This window comes from Melanerpes formicivorus, unplaced genomic scaffold, assembly GCF_026170545.1.
Source record: "Melanerpes formicivorus ecotype bairdi unplaced genomic scaffold, bMelFor1.0.p_v2 SCAF_60, whole genome shotgun sequence".
Taxonomy (NCBI): Eukaryota; Metazoa; Chordata; class Aves; order Piciformes; family Picidae; genus Melanerpes; species Melanerpes formicivorus.
Window position 1 is genome coordinate 3,895,513 of NW_027142412.1, and position 20,753 is coordinate 3,916,265.

At 64.4% G+C, this 20,753-nt stretch overlaps 2 protein-coding genes across 2 annotated transcripts; both read left to right on the forward strand.

Annotated features, from left to right (window-relative positions):
* The first annotated feature begins 2,008 nt into the window (after nt 1-2,008).
* Nucleotides 2,009-7,359, forward strand: LOC137453004 (protein DGCR6). The gene is made up of 5 exons (XM_068161893.1): nt 2,009-2,148; nt 2,408-2,568; nt 3,385-3,485; nt 4,217-4,357; nt 6,521-7,359. The coding sequence occupies exons 1-5, from the start codon at nt 2,018-2,020 to the stop codon at nt 6,602-6,604; spliced, it is 618 nt and encodes a 205-aa protein (XP_068017994.1). The 5' UTR covers nt 2,009-2,017; the 3' UTR covers nt 6,605-7,359.
* A 2,073-nt stretch (nt 7,360-9,432) lies between these two features.
* SLC7A4 (solute carrier family 7 member 4) lies at nt 9,433-16,149 on the forward strand. Its single transcript, XM_068161895.1, has 5 exons — nt 9,433-9,513; nt 11,102-12,156; nt 12,271-12,962; nt 13,847-13,955; nt 14,540-16,149. The coding sequence occupies exons 2-5, from the start codon at nt 11,175-11,177 to the stop codon at nt 14,734-14,736; spliced, it is 1,980 nt and encodes a 659-aa protein (XP_068017996.1). The 5' UTR covers nt 9,433-9,513; nt 11,102-11,174; the 3' UTR covers nt 14,737-16,149.
* The last annotated feature ends 4,604 nt before the right edge of the window (nt 16,150-20,753 follow it).

Sequence of the window (20,753 nt, forward strand, 5' to 3'; positions counted from 1 at the left end):
GTCCCCCTCCCTCCGCGGCTCAGCCTTTGCTAGGGGTGCAGCAGCCCCGGGTCGTGCCTTGCTCCTTTGCCGGCACTGCTGGGGCTTTGCCCCTGGGAACGTGTGTGTGTCGTGTCCCCCCCCTTACCCCGGGCTAAGCCTCTCGTTCCCCAGCTGCCCCCAGGTTTGCTTGCAGGGGGCAGGGGCACCCCCATAGCCACTGTGTACAGCTCATGGCCGTGCTGACCCCCCCGAACTTCATGCACAGTCTCTCTCCTCCAGCCTGATCCTGTTCAGGGTCAAGGTCAAGACCTTGCAGCCCAGGGCCTGGGATCAAGACAGCTAACCATCAGGCTTCAATTGCCCCTCAAAACAGTCCAGGATGGGAGCAGGAGACCCAGCAAGGCAGTGAAGGTGGCAAGATCAAGGCAGGTTCTGCTCCATGCCGTGCCCAATGGGGATGTGATACTTGGATGGGACAAGGAAGGCTGCATTTAGGTCTTCACCACTGTGGGAATCTCTGATGGGAGCAGGCAGCTTGCCTGATCCTGTGCTGGGACCAGGTGAAGTTGTGACCACCATACCCAGGCATCCATGGCTGCTAAAGGGATTCCAGGTTGTTCTGCCAGGGGAACCCCCACCCAGAACAGCTAAAACCCTGCAGCAGCAAAACCCTGGGACAGTAAAACTCTGTCAGTAAAATCCTGCTTCAGTTGATACCTGATACAAAACTGGGGAGGGGGTGGCTGACACCCCCAGGCTGTGCTGCCATCCAAGGAGAGCTGCACAGGCTGAGAGCTGGCTGCAGGCAAACCTCCTGGAGCGCAATAAGGACAAGTGCAGGGTCCTGCATCTGGGGAGGAACAGCAGCAGGCACCAGGACAGGTTGGAAAGCAGCTCCATGGAGAAAGACCTTGGAGTGCTGGGGGGCAGCAAGTTCTGCAAGGGACAGCAATGTGCCCTGGGGGCCAAGAGAGCCAAGGGGAGCCTGGGGTGCAGCAAGAGAAGTGTGGCCAGCAGGGCTGGGGAGGTTCTGCTCCCCCTCTGCTCTGCCCTGCTGAGACCACAGCTGCAATCCTGGGTCCTGTTCTGGGCCCCCAGTTCCAGAGAGACACAGACCTGCTGGGGAGAGCCCAAGGGAGAGCCAGGAGGATGCTGAGGGGCCTTGAGCATCTCCCCTGTGAAGAGAGAGTGAGAGCCCTGGGGCTGTTTGGTCTGGAGAGGAGAAGGCTGAGAGGGATCTGATCAATGTCTAATAGCTGAGGGCTGGGGGTCAAAGGGCCAAGCTCTTGTGGGTGCTGTGCACTAATGAGACAAGAAGCAGCAGGTTCAAGCTTGAGCAGAGAAGGTTTCAGCTCAACATGAGGAGAAACTTCCTTACAGTGAGGCTCTCACAGCGCTGGAGCAGGCTGCCCAGGGGGGTTGTGGAGCCTCCTTCCCTGGAGCCTTTCCAGCCCCCCCGGATGCATTCCTGTGCAGCCTGCCCTGGGTGATGCTGCTCTGGCAGGGGCTTGGACTGGCTGAGCTCTGGGGGTCCCTTCCAACCCCTGCTGCCCTGTGGCACTGCAACAGTTGTTGTCAGACTTTTGTGGCAGAGATGAACTCCCAGATGCTGCCCAGGCAGGAACGAAATCAGGAAGCCAAGCAGCTGGAGCAGGGGACAGCCCACTGCCGGCGGTGCGGGGGTCACCGCGCCTGCAGCCAGGGCAAAGTCACCCCAGAGGGCAGCTCAAATCCGCCGCCCTCCGCCCGAGACGTTTTCGCTACCGTCTTTCGGTACCTCGGTGACGGCTCCCGAGCCGCCGCCGCTGCTGCCCCTGCACATCCCATGGGATGGGCTGGAGAGGAAACCGCCGGGAACCCCTCGGAGTGCCTCGGGCACGGCTGCTGCCCAGCGCACAGCACCGGCGGAAGCCAAGCCACCGGGCGGCGCCACTCCCCTACCACCGCCGGAACCGGGCGGTGGCGGCCCCGGGGGTGCGGAAGGGGCGGAGCGGGGCCGCGCACGCGCACTGCCGGGGCCGCGCACGGTGGGGCCATGGAGCGGTTCGGTGGTGGCGGCGGTGGGCCGGGGGGATACGAGACGGCGACGGAGCAACTGTCCCGGCAGCAGGAGCGGCACTACCGGCTGCTGTCGGAGCTGCAGACGCTGGTGAAGGCCCTGCCCAGGTGAGCGGAGCGCCGTGGTGCGGGGGGAGCGAGGCGACGGCGGCCGCCGCTGCCCCGGAACCGGCGCTGCCCCGGAACCGGCGCTGCCCCGACCCGGGGGCCGGCACTGCCCCGACCCGGGGAGCCGGCACTGCCCCGGAACCGGCACTGCCCCGGAACCGGCACTGCCCCGACCCGGGGGGCCGGCACTGCCCCGACCCGGGGGCCGGCACTGCCCCGATCCGGGGGGCGGCACTGACCCGGGGTCCGGTTCCGACAGCTCCTGCCAGCAGCGTCTCTCCTACACGACGCTGAGCGACCTGGCCCTGGCGCTGCTGGACGGGACCGTGTTCGAGATCGTGCAGGGCCTGCTGGAGATCCAGCACCTCACCGAGAAGAACCTCTACAGCCAGCGCCTGCAGCTGCACAGCGAGCACCGCGGTGCGGACCGGCCCCGGGCGCCGGAACGCAGGGGAGGGCACGGGCCCCGGGGAGGGGATGGAGCCCGGGGTGGGGATGGAGCCCGGGGTGGGGATGGAGCCCGGGGAGGGGGAGCCCGGGGAGGGGGAGCCCGGGGAGGGGATGGAGCCCGGGGAGGGGGAGCCCGGGGAGGGGATGGAGCCCGGGGAGGGGGAGCCCGGGGAGGGGATGGAGCCCGGGGAGGGGGAGCCCGGGGAGGGGATGGAGCCCGGGGAGGGGGAGCCCGGGGGGCACATGGCGGGTGGACAATGGTGGAGGTGAAGGGCAGGCCCGGGGAGGGACCGGGAGGAAGCAGGCACACAGGACAGCTCCGAGGGGAGGCCAAGGGGAGCCTGGTGAGGAGCAGACCTGGTGGAGGGTGCGGAGCTGGGGAGGCACCGGGCAGGGGGAGCAAGTCCAAGGGGGGAACAGGCTCCAGCAGGGGCTGTGTAGGAGCACTGGGCTGGGGCAGGTCCAGGGCAGGAGGAGGGGTAGCACCCAGGCACCAGGGGGTGGAGATCCCAAGCTGGGATCTCTTGGCTGGAGAGAATACAGAGAGGGAGCCTGGAGCGGTGCAGGCAAGGTGCTGGGGACGCTGCAGGGGGAGCAGGTGAGGGGGGGTCTGGAAGAGGGCTGGGGGAACACTGGGTTCTGAGGCACTGGAGGGACACGGGGCAGGCAGCTCGGGGGCAGCAGGCAGTAAGAGCAGTGTGGGCAGGGGATGGGGTGGGGTGGGGTGGGCACTGGGGGCATGCACAGCTGTGCCCTGACCTGCTGCCTGTCCCTCTCCTGCCACAGGGATGAAGCAGGAGCTCTTCCACCGGCACAAGGAGGCCCAGCAGTGCTGCAGGCCTCACAACCTGCCCCTGCTGCGGGCTGCCCAGCAGCGGGAGATGGAGGTGAGGGAGGCCTGGCTGGGGACAAACTTCCCAGGGGGGCTCACAGCCCCTTTGCTGCAGCACAGCAGCACATCTCCAGGGGGGTCTGACTGCGTGTGTGTGTCCCTGCAGCTGGGAGTCACCAGCCCCCCCAGCTGGCCTTGCCAGCACAGACCTAGACTCCTCATCTTGACTTGGAGGTCCTCTCCTCTCGGTCTGCCCTTTGTGCTCCCAATGGGTTGGAGCCCAGGGGTCTTGCCAGCTAGGGTAGCTGTGGTCCAGGTGTGGTCTGGGGGTTGGAAGGGAGTCATTCAGGCTGGCACCTTGATGAGTTTGGGTGGCCTTGGCCAGGCCTCACCAGTTCTGTAAAGGGTAGGTGCAGCAGGACTGCTGCCTCTGGAGGAGCTTGGCCTCGGCTGTTGGCTGCTGCTCACACCTTGGCTCCTTGGGAAGAGCCTTGCAGAGCTACAGCTTGGTGTCTGAAAGGCTTTTGTGGTGAGCCAAGGTCATGGTCTCCTGGCTTCCAAACACCCAGAAAGGAGGCAGGTCCCAGTGCCTTCCCCTCTGCTTTCTGGAGTGCTTTGCTCTCAGCCCTGGCAAGTGGAGGAGGTGAGGGCTGGGGCTGCCCTCTCTGTGCTCAGGAGGCACTCTGCAGAGCAGGAGTGCTTCAGGAGCTCTTTGCTTTCAGTGAGGAGGAGGTGGGAGGCAGGGATTTGCCTTCTTTACCTCCCCTGGGTGGGTGTCTCTTTCAGGCTGTGGAACAGCGGATCCGGGAGGAGCAGCGAATGATGGACGAGAAGATAGTCCTGGAGCTGGACCAGAAAGTGATAGACCAGCAGAGCACACTGGAGAAGGCTGGGGTGTCTGGCTTCTACATCACCACCAACCCACAGGTTGCTGCTCAGGCACAGGGTGTAAAGTGCAGCCACAGCCTGGGCTGCAGCCAGAGCAGGGAGAGAGCAGCACAGGGAGGGGATGCTGCCCTCTGCTCTGCTCAGCCCCCACCTGCAGCACTGCCTCCAGCTCTGGGGCCCCCAGCACAGGAAGGGCCTGGAACTCTTAGAGAGGGTCCAGAGGAGGCTGTGAAGATGACCAGAGGGCTGGAGAGAACCTCCCCCATGAGGGCAGGCTGAGAGAGTTGGGGCTGTTCAGCCTGGGGAAGAGAAGGCCTCAAGGAGCTCTTAGAGCAGCCTTCCAGTACCTTCCAGGAGAGCTGGGGAGGGGCTTTGGACAAGGGACAGGAGAAGGGGCAATGGATTGAAGCTTGAGGAGGGCAGATTGAGACTGGAGATGAGGAGGAAATCCTTGGCAGTGAGGCTGGGGAGAGCCTGGCACAGGCTGCCCAGGGAGGCTGTGGCTGCCTCCTGCCTGGAGGTGTTCAGGGCCAGGCTGGATGAGGCCCTGAGCTGCTGGGCTGGGGGGAGCTGTCCCTGCCCATGGCAGGGGCCTGGAGCTGGATGAGCTTTAAGATCCCTTCCAAGCCAACCTATTCCCTGAGTCTATGGAATCTGGCAGTGCTTTGTGTTGGTAGCTTCCCTGTTGCTGTCACTCAGCTCTGGCTCACTGGGTGAGGCAGGGTGACCCATCCTGGACCTCTCCAGCTGAGGAGCACCATGCCCTGGACAGGCCTAGCTCCAGGCTCCTAATGAAGCAGCAGAAGTCCTTTAGGCAGGGCAGCATCTCCAGCACCCTGCAGTGGTTTTCCCAGCGTGGAGGAAGGAAGCTCTGCCAGCAGCCTGCAGTGCTGTGACTCCTAAGTGGCTGCAGAGGTTTAGCACTTCTGTGGCTGGCTGAGCTCTGCCAATTGCCTTCAGGAAGCCTTTTTGATTGGACATCTTGGTAATGCTGGCATGTGACTTCCTGGAGATGCTGCCCTCAGGCTGTGAGCAGATTGTGCTTGGTTTCCCCAGTGGCTGCTCTCAGAGCTGTGAGCTGTGGCCTGGCTTCCTCTCTGCTGTCCTGATGCCACCACAACAATGCAAAGGTGAAGCTTGCAGGGTCTCCTGACGTGAGGGAAGCTGCCAGGGGATGCAGTCAGGCTGTTCCCAGCACTGCTGTCCAGCTGTGGGAGCAAGCAGCTCAAGCACAGGCACAGGATCAGAGGATGTCAGGGGCTGGAAGGGACCTCCAAAGGCCATGGAGTCCAAGCCCCCTGGCAGAGCAGGGGCAGAGACTCCAGCACAGGGCACACAGAACACATCCAGATGGGGCTGGAGAGGCTCCAGAGCAGGAGACTCCACAACCTCTCTGGGCAGCCTGCTCCAGGGCTCTGGCAGCCTCCCAGGGCAGAAGTTCCTCCTCCTGCTGAGCTGCAACCTCCTGGGCTGCAGTTTCCATCCCTTGCCCCTTGGCCTATGGCAGGGTGCAGCTGAGCAGAGCCTGTCCCCTCCCTCCTGCCCCCCAGCCCTCAGAGATTCAGAAGCATTCCTTAGATCCCCTCTCAGGCTTCTCCTCTGCAGACTAAGCAGCCCCAGTCCAGCAGGCATTTCCTACAGCCCACACAATTCCTGCCTCTGCAGCCTTCAAGAAGCGTCTCGTTCTCCCCCTCAGCTGGAGCAGTGGAAGCAGCAATCTCTCTGCCCTCCTGCCCCTCTCTTTCATGTTATTTCTGTCAGCAGCCACCCACAGCAGGGCTCCTGATGCCTGCCTTTGGTTATCTTTGCCTGGGTGATAGCTGGGAGCAGCCTCAGAGCTTGGCTGCCCTCTGTGGACAGGCTGCCCAGGGAGGCTGTGGATGTCCCCTGCCTGGAGCTGTTCAAGGCTGGGCTGGATGAGGCCCTGAGCAGCCAAGTCCAGCTGAGAGGTGTCCCTGCCCCTGGCAGGGAGGGTGGAGCAGATGATCTCTGAGGCCCCTTCCAACCTGAGCCATCCTCTGGGGACAGGGCAGCCCTGGGCTGCAGAGATGCTTCAGGCAGCTGAAGCCCCTGGCTCCCATCTTGGTGCTCACTCTTTTGTTCCCTGAAGGTTAGCAGCTCCTGAGTGGGTGGCACCAGCCAGCCCTCCCTGCTTCCTGCAGCAGGGACCAGGATCATCTCCTGCCTCTCTCCCTCCTGCAGGAGCTGACTCTGCAGATGAATCTGCTGGAGCTGATCCGGAAGCTGCAGCAGAAGGAAGCTGAGGCCAAGAAAGCTTTCTCCTGAGGAGCAAACCTGCTGCTCACCTCCCAGCCTTCCACTGGCTCCCCTCCAGGAGGAGGCTGGGCATGCCTTTGCTTTCTGTTGTGGTGGGGAGAGGCTGCAGAAGGAGCAGCTGAGGCCCTTAGATAACCTGGGAGCTGGGGTGAGCAGACCCCCAGCCTGTGGGGGTGGCTGGGGAGGGCCAGGCTGCTGCCCAGGCCTCAGCAAGCTGCTGCTGGACACCTTGCTGGGATGAGGCACCCGATGGGGACTCCCTGCAGCACTCAGCAGGAGTTTGCTGATCCAGGCAGCAAACCCAGCCCAGCCATAGGTGGGAAGAGAAGCTGGGCAGGAGCAGCCTGACCTCCACTGGGCCTGAGCAGGTGTCTGGCAGGGGCCTGGCAGGGCTGAGTAGCTGCCACATCAGACCCAGCCCTCACCATCTGGTGCCACCAGGCCATGGCAGGTGGTTGGCAGCTGGAGGGAAAAGTCCAGAGGTTATCTCCAGGGTGCTTTTGTGTGGTGTGAGACAGAAACAGCCTCCTCAGCAGGCAGACCCTTCCCAGAGAGCCCTCAAGGTGGGTATCAGCACCAGCCTCATTCAGGGGAGGGTTGGGGGGCTCTGCCCACCTCTGCTGGCTCCATTCTCAGTGTGCCCACCCAGCTCCAGCACCTGGGAACCCTTCAGGGCTTTTGCTATGTTGCTTTCAACCAATTCCCAAATGGAGAGCAATAAAACCTCCTGTCCTGCCTTCTGGGGCTGCCAGTGACTGCCCTGACGTTTGTCCATCCTTGCTTGGTGACCTTGGGCCTTGGAGTGTGCTGGAGTGGGAGCCTGGAGTGTCCCTGAGACCTTGGGGCTGGGCTGATGACTCTCAAAGGCTGAGGTGCAACCCCCGGGGCCTGCACAGGGGCTGGGACTCTTGCTGAGAACCTGGTAAGGAATCCAGTACCTGAAGGGCTCCAGGAGAGCTGGGGAGGGACTTTGGACAAGGGCTGGGAAGGACAGGTTGAGGGACAACGAATTGAAGCTTGAGGAGGGCAGATTGAGACTGGAGATGAGGAGGAAATCCTTGGCAGTGAGGCTGGGGAGAGCCTGGCACAGGCTGCCCAGGGAGGCTGTGGCTGCCTCCTGCCTGGAGGTGCTCAAGACCAGGCTGGATGAGGCCCTGAGGAGCCTGGGCTGGGGGGAGGTGTCCCTGCCCATGGCAGGGGGCTGGAGCTGGATGAGCTTTAAGGTCCCTTCCAACCCAACCCATTCTGTGGTCTGTGCATTGCCCCAAGGGAGCACTGGGGCAGGGCTGTGGATAGTGCTGGCTGCCAGGTTGCTGGCAGCAACTTCTGTTCCTCACCAGTGGCACCTCCCAGAAGGACTCTCCTGTCCTGACATGAACTCTCTCCTGTTGCTGGAGCAGCAGCAGAGCTGGTGGTGTGGCTGGGGCAGCCTGGGGGCAGCGAATCAGGCTCAGAGAATGGCTTGAGTTGGAAAGGATCTTAAAGCTCATCCAGCTCCAGGCCCCTGCCAGGGGCAGGGACACCTCCCCCCAGCCCAGGCTGCTCAGGGCCTCATCCAGCCTGGCCCTGAACATCTCCAGGCAGGGCACAGCCACAGCCTCCCTGGGCAGCCTGTGCCAGGCTCTCCCCACCCCTCCCTGGCAGGAATTTCTTCCCCAGGTCAGGGTTGCAGCCAGGGGGCTCAGCCCCACTTCAGTGCCCTGTGCCCCAAGGAGCTGAGCTCGCCTTGGCTCAGAGCTGCCGAGCAGACAGCAGGGCTGGCCCCTGCCTCCCCTGCTGCCATCCCTCCCTGGGGTCAGCGCTGGCTGGGGGTTGTGCTGCCGCAGCACTGCCATGACAACAGCAGCTCGCAGGCTCCGGCAGCTGGCTGCAGACAGCGCTGCCAGGCAGCAGCCCCCGCGGCAAGTTTCCATGCCTGTGGGCAGCTTGTGTTTCAGGAAGGTTTCCACACACAGGGGTGAGCAGCAGCAGGGTGGCCAAAGGTGGTTAACTGGTGGGGAAGGTCTTCAGAGCCTGGAGTTCCCTGGGTAGCTCCTGGTCAGGGGGATGGGATCGGCATCATCCCCCTGCAGGGCAACAGGCTGGGCCCCCCCAGGCCTTGCTGGGCACCCACAGGGATGGCTTTTTCCCCAGCCAAGAGCCTTGGTGTCCCCAGAGGGTGTCCCCAGAAGGTGACAACCTGCTGACAGCAGGGCTGGGGTCCGGCTTAAAGGGGGAGTGGTCCAGAGGAACTGGGCCCGCAGGGAAGAGCTGCTGGGTTTCAGGTGCTGGGTGCTGGCTCATCTCCAGCTTTGCAACCCCCCCAGCACCCCCAAGTCCCCCACAGGGCATCTCTCCAGCCCGGGTCACGACAGGATCTTGAGCTTGGCCTTGCTGAACTCCACGAGGCTGGCATGGGGCAGCTTCTCCAGGCTTTTCTTGGCACAGCTAAGGAGCAGCGGAGCACGGCCCCAGCCCTTCAGCCCAGCCCGACCTGCATCCCGCCAGCACCGCCGCCCCCCGCTCCTCCCTCATGGTTCAGGCTGCAAGGCTCCAGCGCAGCACCTGCACCCCAGGGGCGGGGGTCGTGAGGACCGCCCCGGACCGCGACCAGAGCCCTGCCCAAGATCTGTCACCCCTGGTTACCGCCACCTCCGCTCCCGGCTTCGGGGGCGACGCCAACCGGGCGCCGGGGCCGGCACCGCCCGCGCCGTGCCCCCGTAGCATCCTCGCCCTGGGGCCGGGAGCAGCCCGGTTCCGGCGGCCGCCGCCTCGGCTCTGGCCTCCGAGGGGCTCCCGCAGCACCGCGCCGGGCCCCCGCCCTTCCGCCGGGCCGAGAGGCGGAGCCGGAGCGGGTCCGGGAGGCGGCGGCGGCGCGGAGCAGGTGCGGGCCGGGGCCGCTGAGGAGCTGCGCGGTGTCCCCGGCCGCGCCCGCACAGGTGAGCAGCGACCCCTCCGTGCACCGGGAGCGACCCCGGGGCTGTGCTCGGGGATGGGGTCGGGGTTCGGCACTGCCCGGGGACCGGCGTCGCGCTGGGGCCCCGAACAGGGGCGGAACTTTCCCCGCTCCCCCTTCGGGGGTGAATCCGGTGCTGAGCATCCCCCCGCATAAACACCCCGAGACGGGCGCCGCCAGCGCGGGGTCCCCCGGAGGGATGCTCGCTTGCCGTCAGGCTCCAGGTGCTGCCGGGCTGGGGTGGGACACGCCGGCCCCTCCGCCGCGGGTACTCGGATGTGGGCGGCGAGCGGCGCTGGAGGCGTCTCAGCCAGCACGGGCGGTGCCAACAGGCTCCTGGTCCCCGTGGCTGCCATCGGGTCACGGTGGCCTTTCAGGACCTTTGGCCTCTGAGGGACAGGGACCAGACAGCAGCACCAGAACCTCGGGAGCGGGACCCGAGCTGGGAGTGTGGGGAGCACGCACCTGACACGGGGGGGAGGGCGGCTGGAAGGGGACACATCCCCCAAACCACCAACCACCCCACGGAGCAGCCATAGAGCAACACCTGGAGGTCTCCAGAGCTGTGTCCTGCTCTCCTGGCAGCAGCTGCCAGCTGGAGCATGTCCTCAGGCGCTGAAGGTGCTCCCTGATCTGGCTGGGGACATCCTCCTCCTCCTCCCTGGGGCTGCTTGCTGCATCCCTCCAGCCGCCCCTGGGCTTTCCCTGGGGGAAGCAGCAAGATGCTGGGAGCATGGAGCTCCTCAGAAGCCCTTCGGTGGGCTCCTGGCACACCAGGGAGAAGGTCAGGCAGGCGTTGAAGAAGGTGGAAGGGAAGCAGCAAAGAAGCCTCCAGCAGGGTCAGAGCAGCTGGGGCTGGCCTCAAAGGCAGCTGTGGGAGAAAAAGAAAAGCCTGGGAGATGCTGCCCCTGGGGGGCTGGAGGGGCTGAGGGAGCTGGGGGTGTGCAGCCTGGGGGGCTGGAGGGGCTGAAGGAGCTGGGGGTGTGCAGCCTGGGGGGCTGGAGGGGCTGAGGGAGCTGGGGGTGTGCAGCCTGGAGAGGAGGAGGCTCAGGGGAGACCTTCTTGCTCTCTGCAACTCCCTGAAGGGAGGCTGTAGCCAGCTGGGGGTTGGTCTCTTCTCCCAGGCACCCAGCACCAGAACAAGAGGACACAGTCTCAAGCTGTGCCAGGGGAAGCTTAGGCTTGACCTTAGCTCTTCCCAGCAAGAGAGCTTGGGATGTGCTGCCCAGGGAGGGGCTGGGCTCAGCATCCCTGGAGATGTTTAAGAGCAGCCTGGATGAGGCCCTTGGTGCCAGGGGCTGGTTGATCAGATAGGGTTGGGTGATCAGTTGGGGCTGATGGTCTTGGAGGTCTCTTCCAAGCTGGCTGGTTCTGTGTGGTTGTGTGATGCTGTCTTGCCTGGCACACGAGTGTGGCTCCCTGCCCAGGCAGGGGTGGCTGTCCCGTGCCACCACCCTGGAGGAGGACACACTCTGGAGCCCAGGAGCGAGGGACACCTTCGACGCGCCCCCTCCCCACCGCCTCCTGCCTCCCTACAGGGGGGATCTGACCTCTTCCTGCTCCTCTGCCAGGTCTTCAGGCGAGGGCCTGGCTGCTGCGGGCACTCCCGGTGCCAGGGGCCCGGCCCTGGTGCCCACCCCCAGCATGGCGAGGTGGCTGCCGCGCTCCCCCGACCTGGCCCGCTTCTTCCAGAAGCTCAACCGGGTCAAGACCCTGGAGGACGACATGATGGAGACCTCCTTCAACAGGTGCCTCTCCACTGTCGACCTGACGCTGCTGGGCATCGGGGGCATGGTGGGCTCGGGGCTGTACGTCCTCACGGGCACCGTGGCCAAGGAGATCGCCGGCCCCGCCGTCATCCTCTCCTTCATCATCGCCGGCTTCGCCTCGCTGCTGGCCGCGCTGTGCTACGCCGAGTTCGGGGCGCGGGTGCCCAAGACAGGCTCTGCCTACATGTTCACCTACGTCTCCGTGGGCGAGATCTGGGCCTTCCTCATCGGCTGGAACGTGCTGCTGGAGTACATGATCGGGGGAGCCGCCGTGGCCAGGGCCTGGAGCGGCTACCTGGACTCCATCTTCAACCACAAGATCAAGAACTTCACCGAGGCCCACGTGGGCGCCTGGCAGGTGCCCTTCCTGGCTCGCTACCCTGACTTCCTGGCCGCCGCCATCCTGCTGGTGGCCACCGCGTTCATCTCCTTCGGGGCCAAGGTCTCCTCCTGGCTCAACCACGTCTTCTCGGCCGTCAGCATGGGCGTCATCCTCTTCATCCTCGTCATGGGCTTCGTCCTCGCGCAGCCCAAGAACTGGAGCGCCCAGGAGGGCGGCTTTGCCCCCTACGGGCTCTCGGGCATCATGGCTGGCACGGCCACCTGCTTCTACGCCTTCGTGGGCTTCGACGTCATCGCAGCCTCCAGCGAGGAGGCCAGGAACCCGCAGAGGGCTGTCCCCAGGGCCATCGCTTTCTCCCTGGGGCTGGCCACCGGCGCCTACATCCTGGTGTCGATGGTGCTGACCTTGATGGTGCCCTGGCACACGCTGGACCCCGACTCTGCCCTGGCAGACGCCTTCTACAGGAGAGGCTACGCCTGGGCAGGCTTCCTGGTGGCTGCCGGCTCCATCTGTGGTGAGTACAGGCAGCGGCGGCAGGGGGCGCTGCCCACCCCGCTCCTGAGGTGTGGGGAGGGGGCGCCGGGAAGCCAGGAGGCTTGGGTCTGACGTGGTCCTGCCTGTCCCTCAGCCATGAACACAGTCCTGCTGAGCAACCTCTTCTCCTTGCCCCGCATCGTCTACGCCATGGCCGAGGACGGGCTCTTCTTCCAGGTCTTCTCCCGCGTGCACCCCCGCACGCAGGTGCCCGTCGTTGGCATCGTGGTCTTCGGGCTGCTCATGGCCCTGCTGGCCCTGGTCTTTGACCTGGAGGCCCTGGTGCAGTTCCTGTCCATCGGCACCCTGCTGGCCTACACCTTTGTGGCCGCCAGCATCATCGTCCTGCGCTTCCAGCAGCAGAAGGCGGGCGGGCCGGCGGCGGGCGGTTCGGCGGTGGCGGCCGGCGGCCGGCCCGGCGCTGAGCCCCACGAGAGCCCAGCGGCCGGGGAGCTGAAGGAGTATGAGTCCTTCTCTGACAAGCTCCAGCTGGTGGACAGGGACAAGAGCAAAGAGCATCGGGAGCCGGGGCAGCTGAAGGCAGCCTTCGAGCCCTACCTGGAGTTCCTCAGCGACTTCTACCCGGGGGAGGTGGTCACGGTGGCCGTGGTGACCCTGATGGTCTCTGCCGTCTGCCTCTGCTCCATCTTGGTGTTCGGCAACACCCACCTCCACCTGCCCACCTGGAGCTACTGCCTGCTGCTGGTCCTCTTCAGCCTGGGCTTCTTCCTCAGCCTCCTCCTCATCTGGGCTCACGAGCAGCAGCGCAGCACACAGACCTTCCAGGTACCCCCAGGGGCTGGGGCAGGGTCGGTCCCGCGGGTGGGGGCGGCTCTGGTGGGCCCACGGGAGGGCCCAGAGGCAGTGGTGTGGTGGAGGCAGCCCAGCTGCAGGAGGAGGAGGTCGGCAAGCACCGGGGACGGTGGCAGCTCCCTGCGGCCCTCCCGCGGTGGCGGCGGTGAGCGCGGCGGTGAGCGCAGTGGTGCTGAGCGAGGTCGGGGTGGGCACCAAGGACTGCTGGCCGCCGAGGCTGTGGGGTGGGGAGGTGGTTGGTGCCACTAAAGGGCTATGGGGAGGTGGTTGGCACCACTCTGGGTGCCTGTGGTCCCCAGGAGGAGACATCCCCAGCAGCTCTATGTCCATCCCACAGGATGGCTCCTGCCTGCCCTGGGCTCCATCCTACAATCCCCTACTCCCCTCCTGTGTCTCCCAACCCCCTCTGCCTCTGGCCCGCCCTTGAGCTCTTCTCCTCAGCCACTTTTGTGCCTCCTGTGCTTCCCCCTGCCCCGGCTCCAGGTTCCACCCTGTCTGGAGCCTGGTGTGGTGCAGCAGTGTGGATGGTGACAGCAGTGCTCACACCACCTCCCTGCCCTGCCCCTGCCCTGGCTGCTCCAGCAAGGACCACATCTGCTCCAGATGGCACCCAGAGCTTATTCAGTCCTTGCCACGGTGTCTCTGGGCTGCTACAGGGCCTGTGCCCACCCTGCCAGCCTGGCTCCCAGCTCCAGGCTCCAGAACTCTCCTTTCTCCTGGGATAAAAGTCATTTTCAGGATGCCCAGGGCGGCAGTCACCTTGTCCCCCGTGCTGGCTTTAGTCTCTGTGGTTTAAAGGGTGGGGGGAGGTGGTCCTGCAGGTCTCACCCCTCCCCCCAACTCCTTTTCTGCCACAGATCCCCCTGGTGCCCCTCTCCCCGGCACTGAGCATCGTCCTCAACATCTATCTGATGCTGAAGCTCAGCTACATGACCTGGCTCCGCTTTGCCATCTGGCTGCTCCTAGGTGAGTGCCCCCAGGGCTCTGGGGCTGCTCTAGGGAGGGGGCACCTGGGCTTGTCCTGGCACCAGCTGGCTGCTTTGGGGAGAGGGAGCTGAGCCTGCCCTGGCACCAGCCAGCCCCTTTGGGGAGAGGGAGCTGAGCCTGCCCTGGCACCAGCCAGCCCCTTTGGGGAGAGGGAGCTGAGCCTGCCCTGGCCCTGCCTGGCTGCCTCAGCAGCTCTCCTCACCCCGTGCTGGGTCTGGAAGTGCATCCTGCCCCTTTCTTCCCCCCGCTGCCCTTTGCTCACACAAGCTGAGGTCTCCCAGCATCTCCCTGCTGCTCTCTGGTTTCTGGAGCTGCCCTGCCCCCGAGGCAGCTCCCTGGAGCTCAGGGAGTCCTTCCAGCAAGGAGAGAGGGGATGCCTCGCCCCCTCCCACCTCGCTCTCCTCCCCCTCCTTTTCCAGCATCCCCGCGGGGGAGCAGCAGAAGCCTCCGCGGGTGACCAGGTCGTGGTGGTCACCCTGGTGCGGCGGCTCCCGCTGCTCGCCCGCCCGGGGTGGCGGCCGGGCCCACGCCAGCTCTCTCGTCCCCGTGTGCCCCCCCCGCAGGCCTGCTGGTGTACTTTGGCTACGGCATCTGGCACAGCAAGGAGAACCTGCGGGAGCCGCGGGCGCAGCGCCTCAGCGCCCGCTACGTGGTGTTCCCCAGCGGCAGCCTGCAGGAGAGGCTCCAGGCCGTCCAGCCCAGCGCCCAGCCTGCCGCCGAGCTGCCCGACACCCACACCGCGGAGGACGGCAAGAGATGACAGCCCCAGGGCGTGGGGGGGCACCTGCCTGTGGGAGCATTCACATCCTTTCCCCACAGCAGAGAGCAGCCTCCTCCTCTTCCTCCTCCTCCTCCTTCTCTTTCTCTTTCTCCTCCACCTCTTCCTGGTCCCTTTGGACGTGTGGCTCCAGCTGGAGGTGGTGAAGGTGTTGCCCTTCCCCACTCCACTCTTCACGGAGGGTGGGGTGGGGCTGGCTCCTTCCCCTCCTCATCCTCAGCACTCAGGAGCTGGAGCTCAGCTCAGTGCCTGCCCTGCTCACCACAAGCTTTGTTCTCACCACCTTGCCCCAAAGCAGCAAACCTCCTTCCTGCTGGTCTGGCTGCACAGCTGGGGGTGCAGAGGCTCCTCAGGGACCAGGGCAGGCAAGCCTGGGGGGGGTCTCATGCTGGCTGCATCCATGCTCCTGCTCAGCCTGTGGGAGGAGGCAGGGGCCAAAGGTGCTTCCCTGCTGGCATCATCCCTGCTGTCCCCACCTCCCACAAGGCTGAGGAGCAGCTGGTGACATGAGATGGAGAAGGGGCATGGCCAGAGCCAGGGGCTGGGCAGGGACCTTGGCAAAGGCTGGCACAGCAGGAGCCCAACTGCATCTTCCCTCCAGCAGTGGCAGGGTAGACTGGGGGCCATGCCTGGCTGTGAGGTCAGGCGAGGACCAGACTCTTGCCCCAGCCCTGGGCTGGGTGTGGGTGCTCAGGACTCCAGGTTTGCTGCCTTGCCCCTGGAGATTCCCAGCAGCATCCCTGGCCTGGCCTGGGCCGCTTGGAGCCAGCTCCTCCCTTGCCCTGCACCCCAGCAACACAGCCTGCACTGCCACCCACCCTGGCATGGCGGGGCTCAGCTGCCAGTGGTGCCCCTCCCTGGCTCCCTGCAGCTCAGGATGGGCTCTGCAGGTGCTTTCTGGTATTGTCAGCATCCCCATGCTCTGAGACTGACCCTGGGGTTGCTGGGGGGGTCCCCATCACCACTGCAGCAGCCTCCTCTGGCTGGTGTGGCCCTGGGCAGCCTGGAGCAGAAGTGAAGGGAGAGTTTTGCCATGTGGAGGGAGCAGGATTGTCAGACTGCCAGGCCTGGCAGCATGGACACCCTGCTCCCCACAGCCCTGCTGGACATGCTCCCTGCACCCTGCAAGCAGCCAGGGGCTGTGGCCCAGCTGGGCCCTTTGCTCCTTCCTGGCCAGTCCCTGGTGGGGCCAAGAGGGGCTGTGGAGCTGTCTGTGTCCCACCCTCTGGCTCCCTGCTGAAGCCCTGTGCCTGCCAGCGCTGCTCCCCCTCCGCCTCTGCTGCTGCCAGCTGAGCAGCACGTCCCCAGCGTGCTGTGGCCCTGCTTGGCACCCCTGTGTAGTGGCTTGTGAGCAAGGGGCTGACTCAGTCACCCTCATAAACACTGGTTCTGTGATGGCTCTGCTTGTCTGTGCTGTGTGTCCTGGACCAGGAAGCCCTGGGGGGGCTGCTCCCCTAGCTGATGCTCAGAAAAGCCTCCTGAAGCCCTGGGGAAGGGAAGGCTCCTGCTGCCCTCTGCCACGCTGCAGCCAGGTCCCTCCTGAGCCCTGCAAGGGAAGCTGCAGGCAGTGCCCAGGGTGTGCAGCCCCTGCCTGTGGCATGCAGGCTCTACCCCTGCTGTTCTGTGCAGACATGGATCAGGTGCCCTCAGCCTCCCCCTCTGCAGGCTCAGCAGCCCCAGGGCTCTCAGCCTTTCTCCACAGCAGAGATCTTCAATCCCTTCATCATCCTCAGAGCCTCCGTTGGACTCTCCAGCAGGTCTCTGTCCCTCTTGAGCTGAGGGGCCCAGAACTGGACATCCTATTCCAGGTGTGGCCTCAGCAGGACAGAGCCCAGGGGCAGGAGAGCCTCCTTTAAGCTGCTGGCCACAGCCCAGGATCCATTGGCCTCGGCCACAGGGGCACATTGCTGTCCCATGGAGAACTTACTGTCCACCAGGACTGCAGGGTCCTTCTCCCTGGAGCTGCCTCCCAGCAGCTCACCTCCTAACCTGTGTCCTGTCAGCAGGAGAGTAAACTCACACAGCCAGCCCAAGCCCCTGCAGCTGGGCATCAGCTGGGCATCAGCTGGGCATGGTCCTGCCAGATCCAAACCCCAGCCTCCTCCATGTGCAGCTCCAGGAAGCAGGGGACAGCCACTTGTGTCTCTGGTGGCTGCTGCTGTCCTGCTGTGCCAGAGGGAGCAGCTTCCTCCTAATTAGCTTCAGAGAGGGCAAGCTGGGTTGGGTGCTGTGGGGCTGCTGGCAGGGAGCTGCTGAGCCTGGCTGCCTGCGTGGCAGCCGAGCCTCGCACCGGTATCTAGGTCAGTGGCAGAGTGGGTTGGGAACTGGGGCTGCAGGGACCTGGAAGGGATTTAGGGGCCCTGGGGGCAGGAGCAGCTCCAGCACAGGGGGCTGGGCTAAGAGGGTTAACGCGATCCTGGGATGCTAATCCCCCTCCCCCCGGGGGCGGCCGGCAGTGGGCAGGGCTGGCTGAGCCTCCCCAGGGATGCTGCAGGACTGGCAGGAGGAGCCAGGAGGGCACCACCGCTGCTCTGCTGTGCCCTGGGGGCTGGGCTCCCCCGAAGGAGCTGCAAGGGGGACAAGGAGAGACACAGATGGAGAATGGGAGTCATAAAACCATTCTGGCTGGAAGAGACCTTCAAGGCCTTCAAGTCCAATCCTTACCCCAGCACTGCTCAGGGCACCACCAAACCCTGGCCCTCAGCACCACACCTCCAGGGCTGGAGACTGCACCATTGTCTTGGGCAGCCTGGGCCAGGCCTGGACAACCCTTTGGGGAAGAAATTGTCCTCATCTCCAGCTCCCTTGGTGCAACCTGATGCTGTTTCTTCTCGTCCTATCACTTGTCCTTAGGAGTAGAGACCAAACCCAGCTGGCTCCAACCTCCTTTCAGGGAGCTGTAGAGATCCAAAAGGTCTCCCTCAGCCTCCTCTCCAGGCTGAACCCCCCCAGCTCCCTCAGCTGCTCCTCCCCAGCCCTGCTCTCCAGACCCTTCCCCAGCCTCTCTCACAGGAGAGAGGACATGGGTGCTAGGGATGCTGTGCTCCCCCCACCCCCAGGCACAGCTCAGGGAGGGGCTGCACCCAGCCCAGCTCCACTCATGGCCCCATGGGGCTGAGCTGCACCCTAGGTGGTACCTGCCTGGGTGACACTGGCAGCCTGCTAGCACTTGAAGGAGGCCTACAAGACAGCTGGGGAGGGATTGCTGACGAGGGCTGGGAGTGGCAGGGTGAGGGACAATGGATTGGAGCTTGGGGAGGGCAGATTGAGGCTGGAGATGAGGAGGAAATCCTTGGCAGTGAGGCTGGGGAGAGCCTGGCACAGGCTGCCCAGGGAGGCTGTGGCTGCCTCCTGCCTGGAGGTGTTCAGGGCCAGGCTGGATGAGGCCCTGAGGAGCCTGGGGCTGGGGGGAGCTGTCCCTGCCCATGGCAGGGGGCTGGAGCTGGATGCTCTTGAAGGTCCCTTCCAACCCAACCCACTCTGGGGCTCTGTGATCATCTTGCAGCCCACACAAGCCACAGTGACACAAACTGAGGGAGCTGCTGCTGGGATCAGCATGGGGTGGGAGCTGCTGGTGCACCCCAGACTGCTCCAGAGACAGTTTAACCACACTGAAATAAGCAGGTGCTGAGCCCTGAGGGAGGAAAAGGGAGCCCCAGGTCCTGGCAGAGGGTGGTGGGCTGGTGCCCGAGAGAGAGCAGCTCAGTGGTGCCTTAATTAAATCACTTCCCAGCCTTGTGTTTCTGAACGTTCCCTGCCTGCCTCCCCCTCAGCTCTGAAGGCAGCACAGGCTGAAGGCAGGGCTGGCTCAGGCTGGCTGTAAGTAATCCTCTGTTATCCCCTGCTGTCCTCCCCTCCTCCTCCTGCAGGCACAGCCAGAGGATGAGGTAAGCACCAGCTCCATCCCTGAGATGCCAGCAGCAGGTATCTGCTCCTTCCCCCAGCCAGAGATCCTGCGGGGCATGAAGAGGCAGCACAAACCCCGAGGCCTGTGTCTCCCTGCCCCTCCCTCCACAACCTGAGAGGTGTCCAAGGCGTTGCAGGAGGCCTTGTGCTTGTATCTGAGCAGTGCCTGCAGCCTGCCTGGGAGCCACAGCGCTTCCCTGTCCCACCAGAGGGTGCAGAGATGCTCTGAGGAGCTGCACAAGCCCCTCCATGACCAGCAGCACAGGGATGTCCCCCTGGACACAGGCTCAGCAGCAGAAGCTCATCTCCAGCAGCACAGAGGCCACTCTCCAAACACAGAGCCACGAAAGGCAGGAGGATAAATGCCCCCCACGTGCACAGGAGACAAGGAGAGAAGGAAGATTTAAAACTCCCCTGAAGGAGGGATAGGGAAGGGACAGGAAACTCTTCCTCACTGTGCTGCCAGCCTTCTCCAGGCTGCACAGCCCCAGCTCCCTCAGCCTGTACCACAGGGGAGGTTCTCTCCAGCTTCTGAGCATCTCTGTGGCCTCCTCTGGAGCCTCTCTAGCAGCTCCAGGTCCTTCTGTGCTGGGGGCCCCAGAGCTGGAGGCAGTGCTGCAGGTGGGGGCTGAGCAGAGCAGAGCAGAGGGCAGGATCCCCTCCCTGTGCTGCTCTCTCCCTGCTCTGGCTGCAGCTCAGCTCTCAGCTGCCTCTGGGCTGCCAGGGACCAGTGTTGGCTCCTGGGGACTCTGTCACCACCTGGCAGCCTCCAGGCTGCTCTTGAGCCATTCCTTGCCCAGCCTGGATCTGTGCTGGGGACTGCCCTGCCCCAGGGGCAGGACCTTGCACTCTGAAAAGGGAAAGGACTCGAGGGGGCACAAAGCCACAGCAGCATGGCCACAGGCAGTGGCTTACTCTCTTCATTCCAAGGACACTGTGATCCCAGCCCAGAGGTGGCTGCTGGGCAGGCAGGGGCCCATGGCATGCCCTCTCATCTGAAGAGATAAACTCCATGTGAGCTCCCAGGGTTTAAAAATAGGAGTGAGGACATTTCCCACCCCCAGGCCTCTGGCTGAGGCAGCTGCCCCTTGGCCAGGGACATGGTTCCAGAGGGTTGGAAGTTCCTTTAATCCCAAGCTGTCTGCACTTCCCCTTCCAGGATTTTCACCTGAGGAAAAACAAAAGACATGAAGGCAAAGAGGTGAAGAGTTAAAAGGATGAAGTTTAAGTGTTGAAAGGAAGCTCAGGCTGGTTTGGGCATTTCTCTCTCTCTGTTGCCTCCAGGCAGGCAATTAAACCACAACATGAGAGAGACAGGGATCACTGGGGAGGCTGTGAGGATGAGGAAGGGCCTGGAACTGCTCTGCTGAGGAGAAAGGCTGAGAGCCCTGGGGCTGCTGAGTCTGGAGAGGAGGAGGCTGAGAGGGGACCTGATCAATGCTATCAATGTCTGAGGGGTGGGGGTCAGGAGGGGGGTGCCAGGCTCTGGCTGGTGGTGCCCAGCACAAGGAACCACAGGGATGAGCTGGGACCCAGGAGGCTCCTCCTGAGCATGAGGAGAAAGTTGTTTGGTGTGAGGGTGCTGGAGCCTGGAGCAGGCTGCCCAGAGAGGTTGTGGAGTCTGCTCTGGAGCCTTCCCAGCCCCCCCTGGCTGTGCTCCTGGGTGCCCTGCTCTGGGTGCCCTGCCCTGGGTGCCCTGCCCTGGGTGCCCTGCCCTGGCAGGGGCTGCCCTGGCTGCTCTCTGGAGCTCCCTTCCAGCCCCTGCCCTGCTGTGAGATGATTTTATTCAGTACCTTGTTTAGCACAAACCAGAAGCTGCTGCACAGGGAACAGGATGTGTTCCCTGACACAGCCTGCAAACAGCAGAGGGAGAGACAATCCAACCTCCCAGCCAGCCTGCAGCTCCTGCCTGGGGGCTGAGCACTGCCTCATCCTCCAGCCTGCTCTCCTCTGAGAGCTGACTCCAAGCAGCCAGGTAGCTTCCCACACTGTCACCCCTGCCCTGCCCCAGCCCTGGCCTGCAGCCAGCTGGAGCCTGCTGCTCTGCTCTGCTGCCAGAGCTGCCAGCTCTGCTCTCTCTGCAACCCCTCCCA

What these genes read in the sequence shown, in the direction of transcription:
- SLC7A4 (XM_068161895.1), top strand. Translation starts at nt 11,175, where the DNA reads ATGGCGAGGTGGCTGCCGCGCTCCCCCGACCTGGCCCGCTTCTTCCAG. An exon ending in GCAGCACACAGACCTTCCAG is followed by an intron (nt 12,963 to 13,846) that starts GTACCCCCAGGG and finishes TTTCTGCCACAG; the next exon opens with ATCCCCCTGGTGCCCCTCTC. An exon ending in TGCCATCTGGCTGCTCCTAG is followed by an intron (nt 13,956 to 14,539) that starts GTGAGTGCCCCC and finishes CCCCCCCCGCAG; the next exon opens with GCCTGCTGGTGTACTTTGGC.
- LOC137453004 (XM_068161893.1), top strand. Translation starts at nt 2,018, where the DNA reads ATGGAGCGGTTCGGTGGTGGCGGCGGTGGGCCGGGGGGATACGAGACG. An exon ending in CTGGTGAAGGCCCTGCCCAG is followed by an intron (nt 2,149 to 2,407) that starts GTGAGCGGAGCG and finishes CGGTTCCGACAG; the next exon opens with CTCCTGCCAGCAGCGTCTCT. An exon ending in CCCAGCAGCGGGAGATGGAG is followed by an intron (nt 3,486 to 4,216) that starts GTGAGGGAGGCC and finishes TGTCTCTTTCAG; the next exon opens with GCTGTGGAACAGCGGATCCG.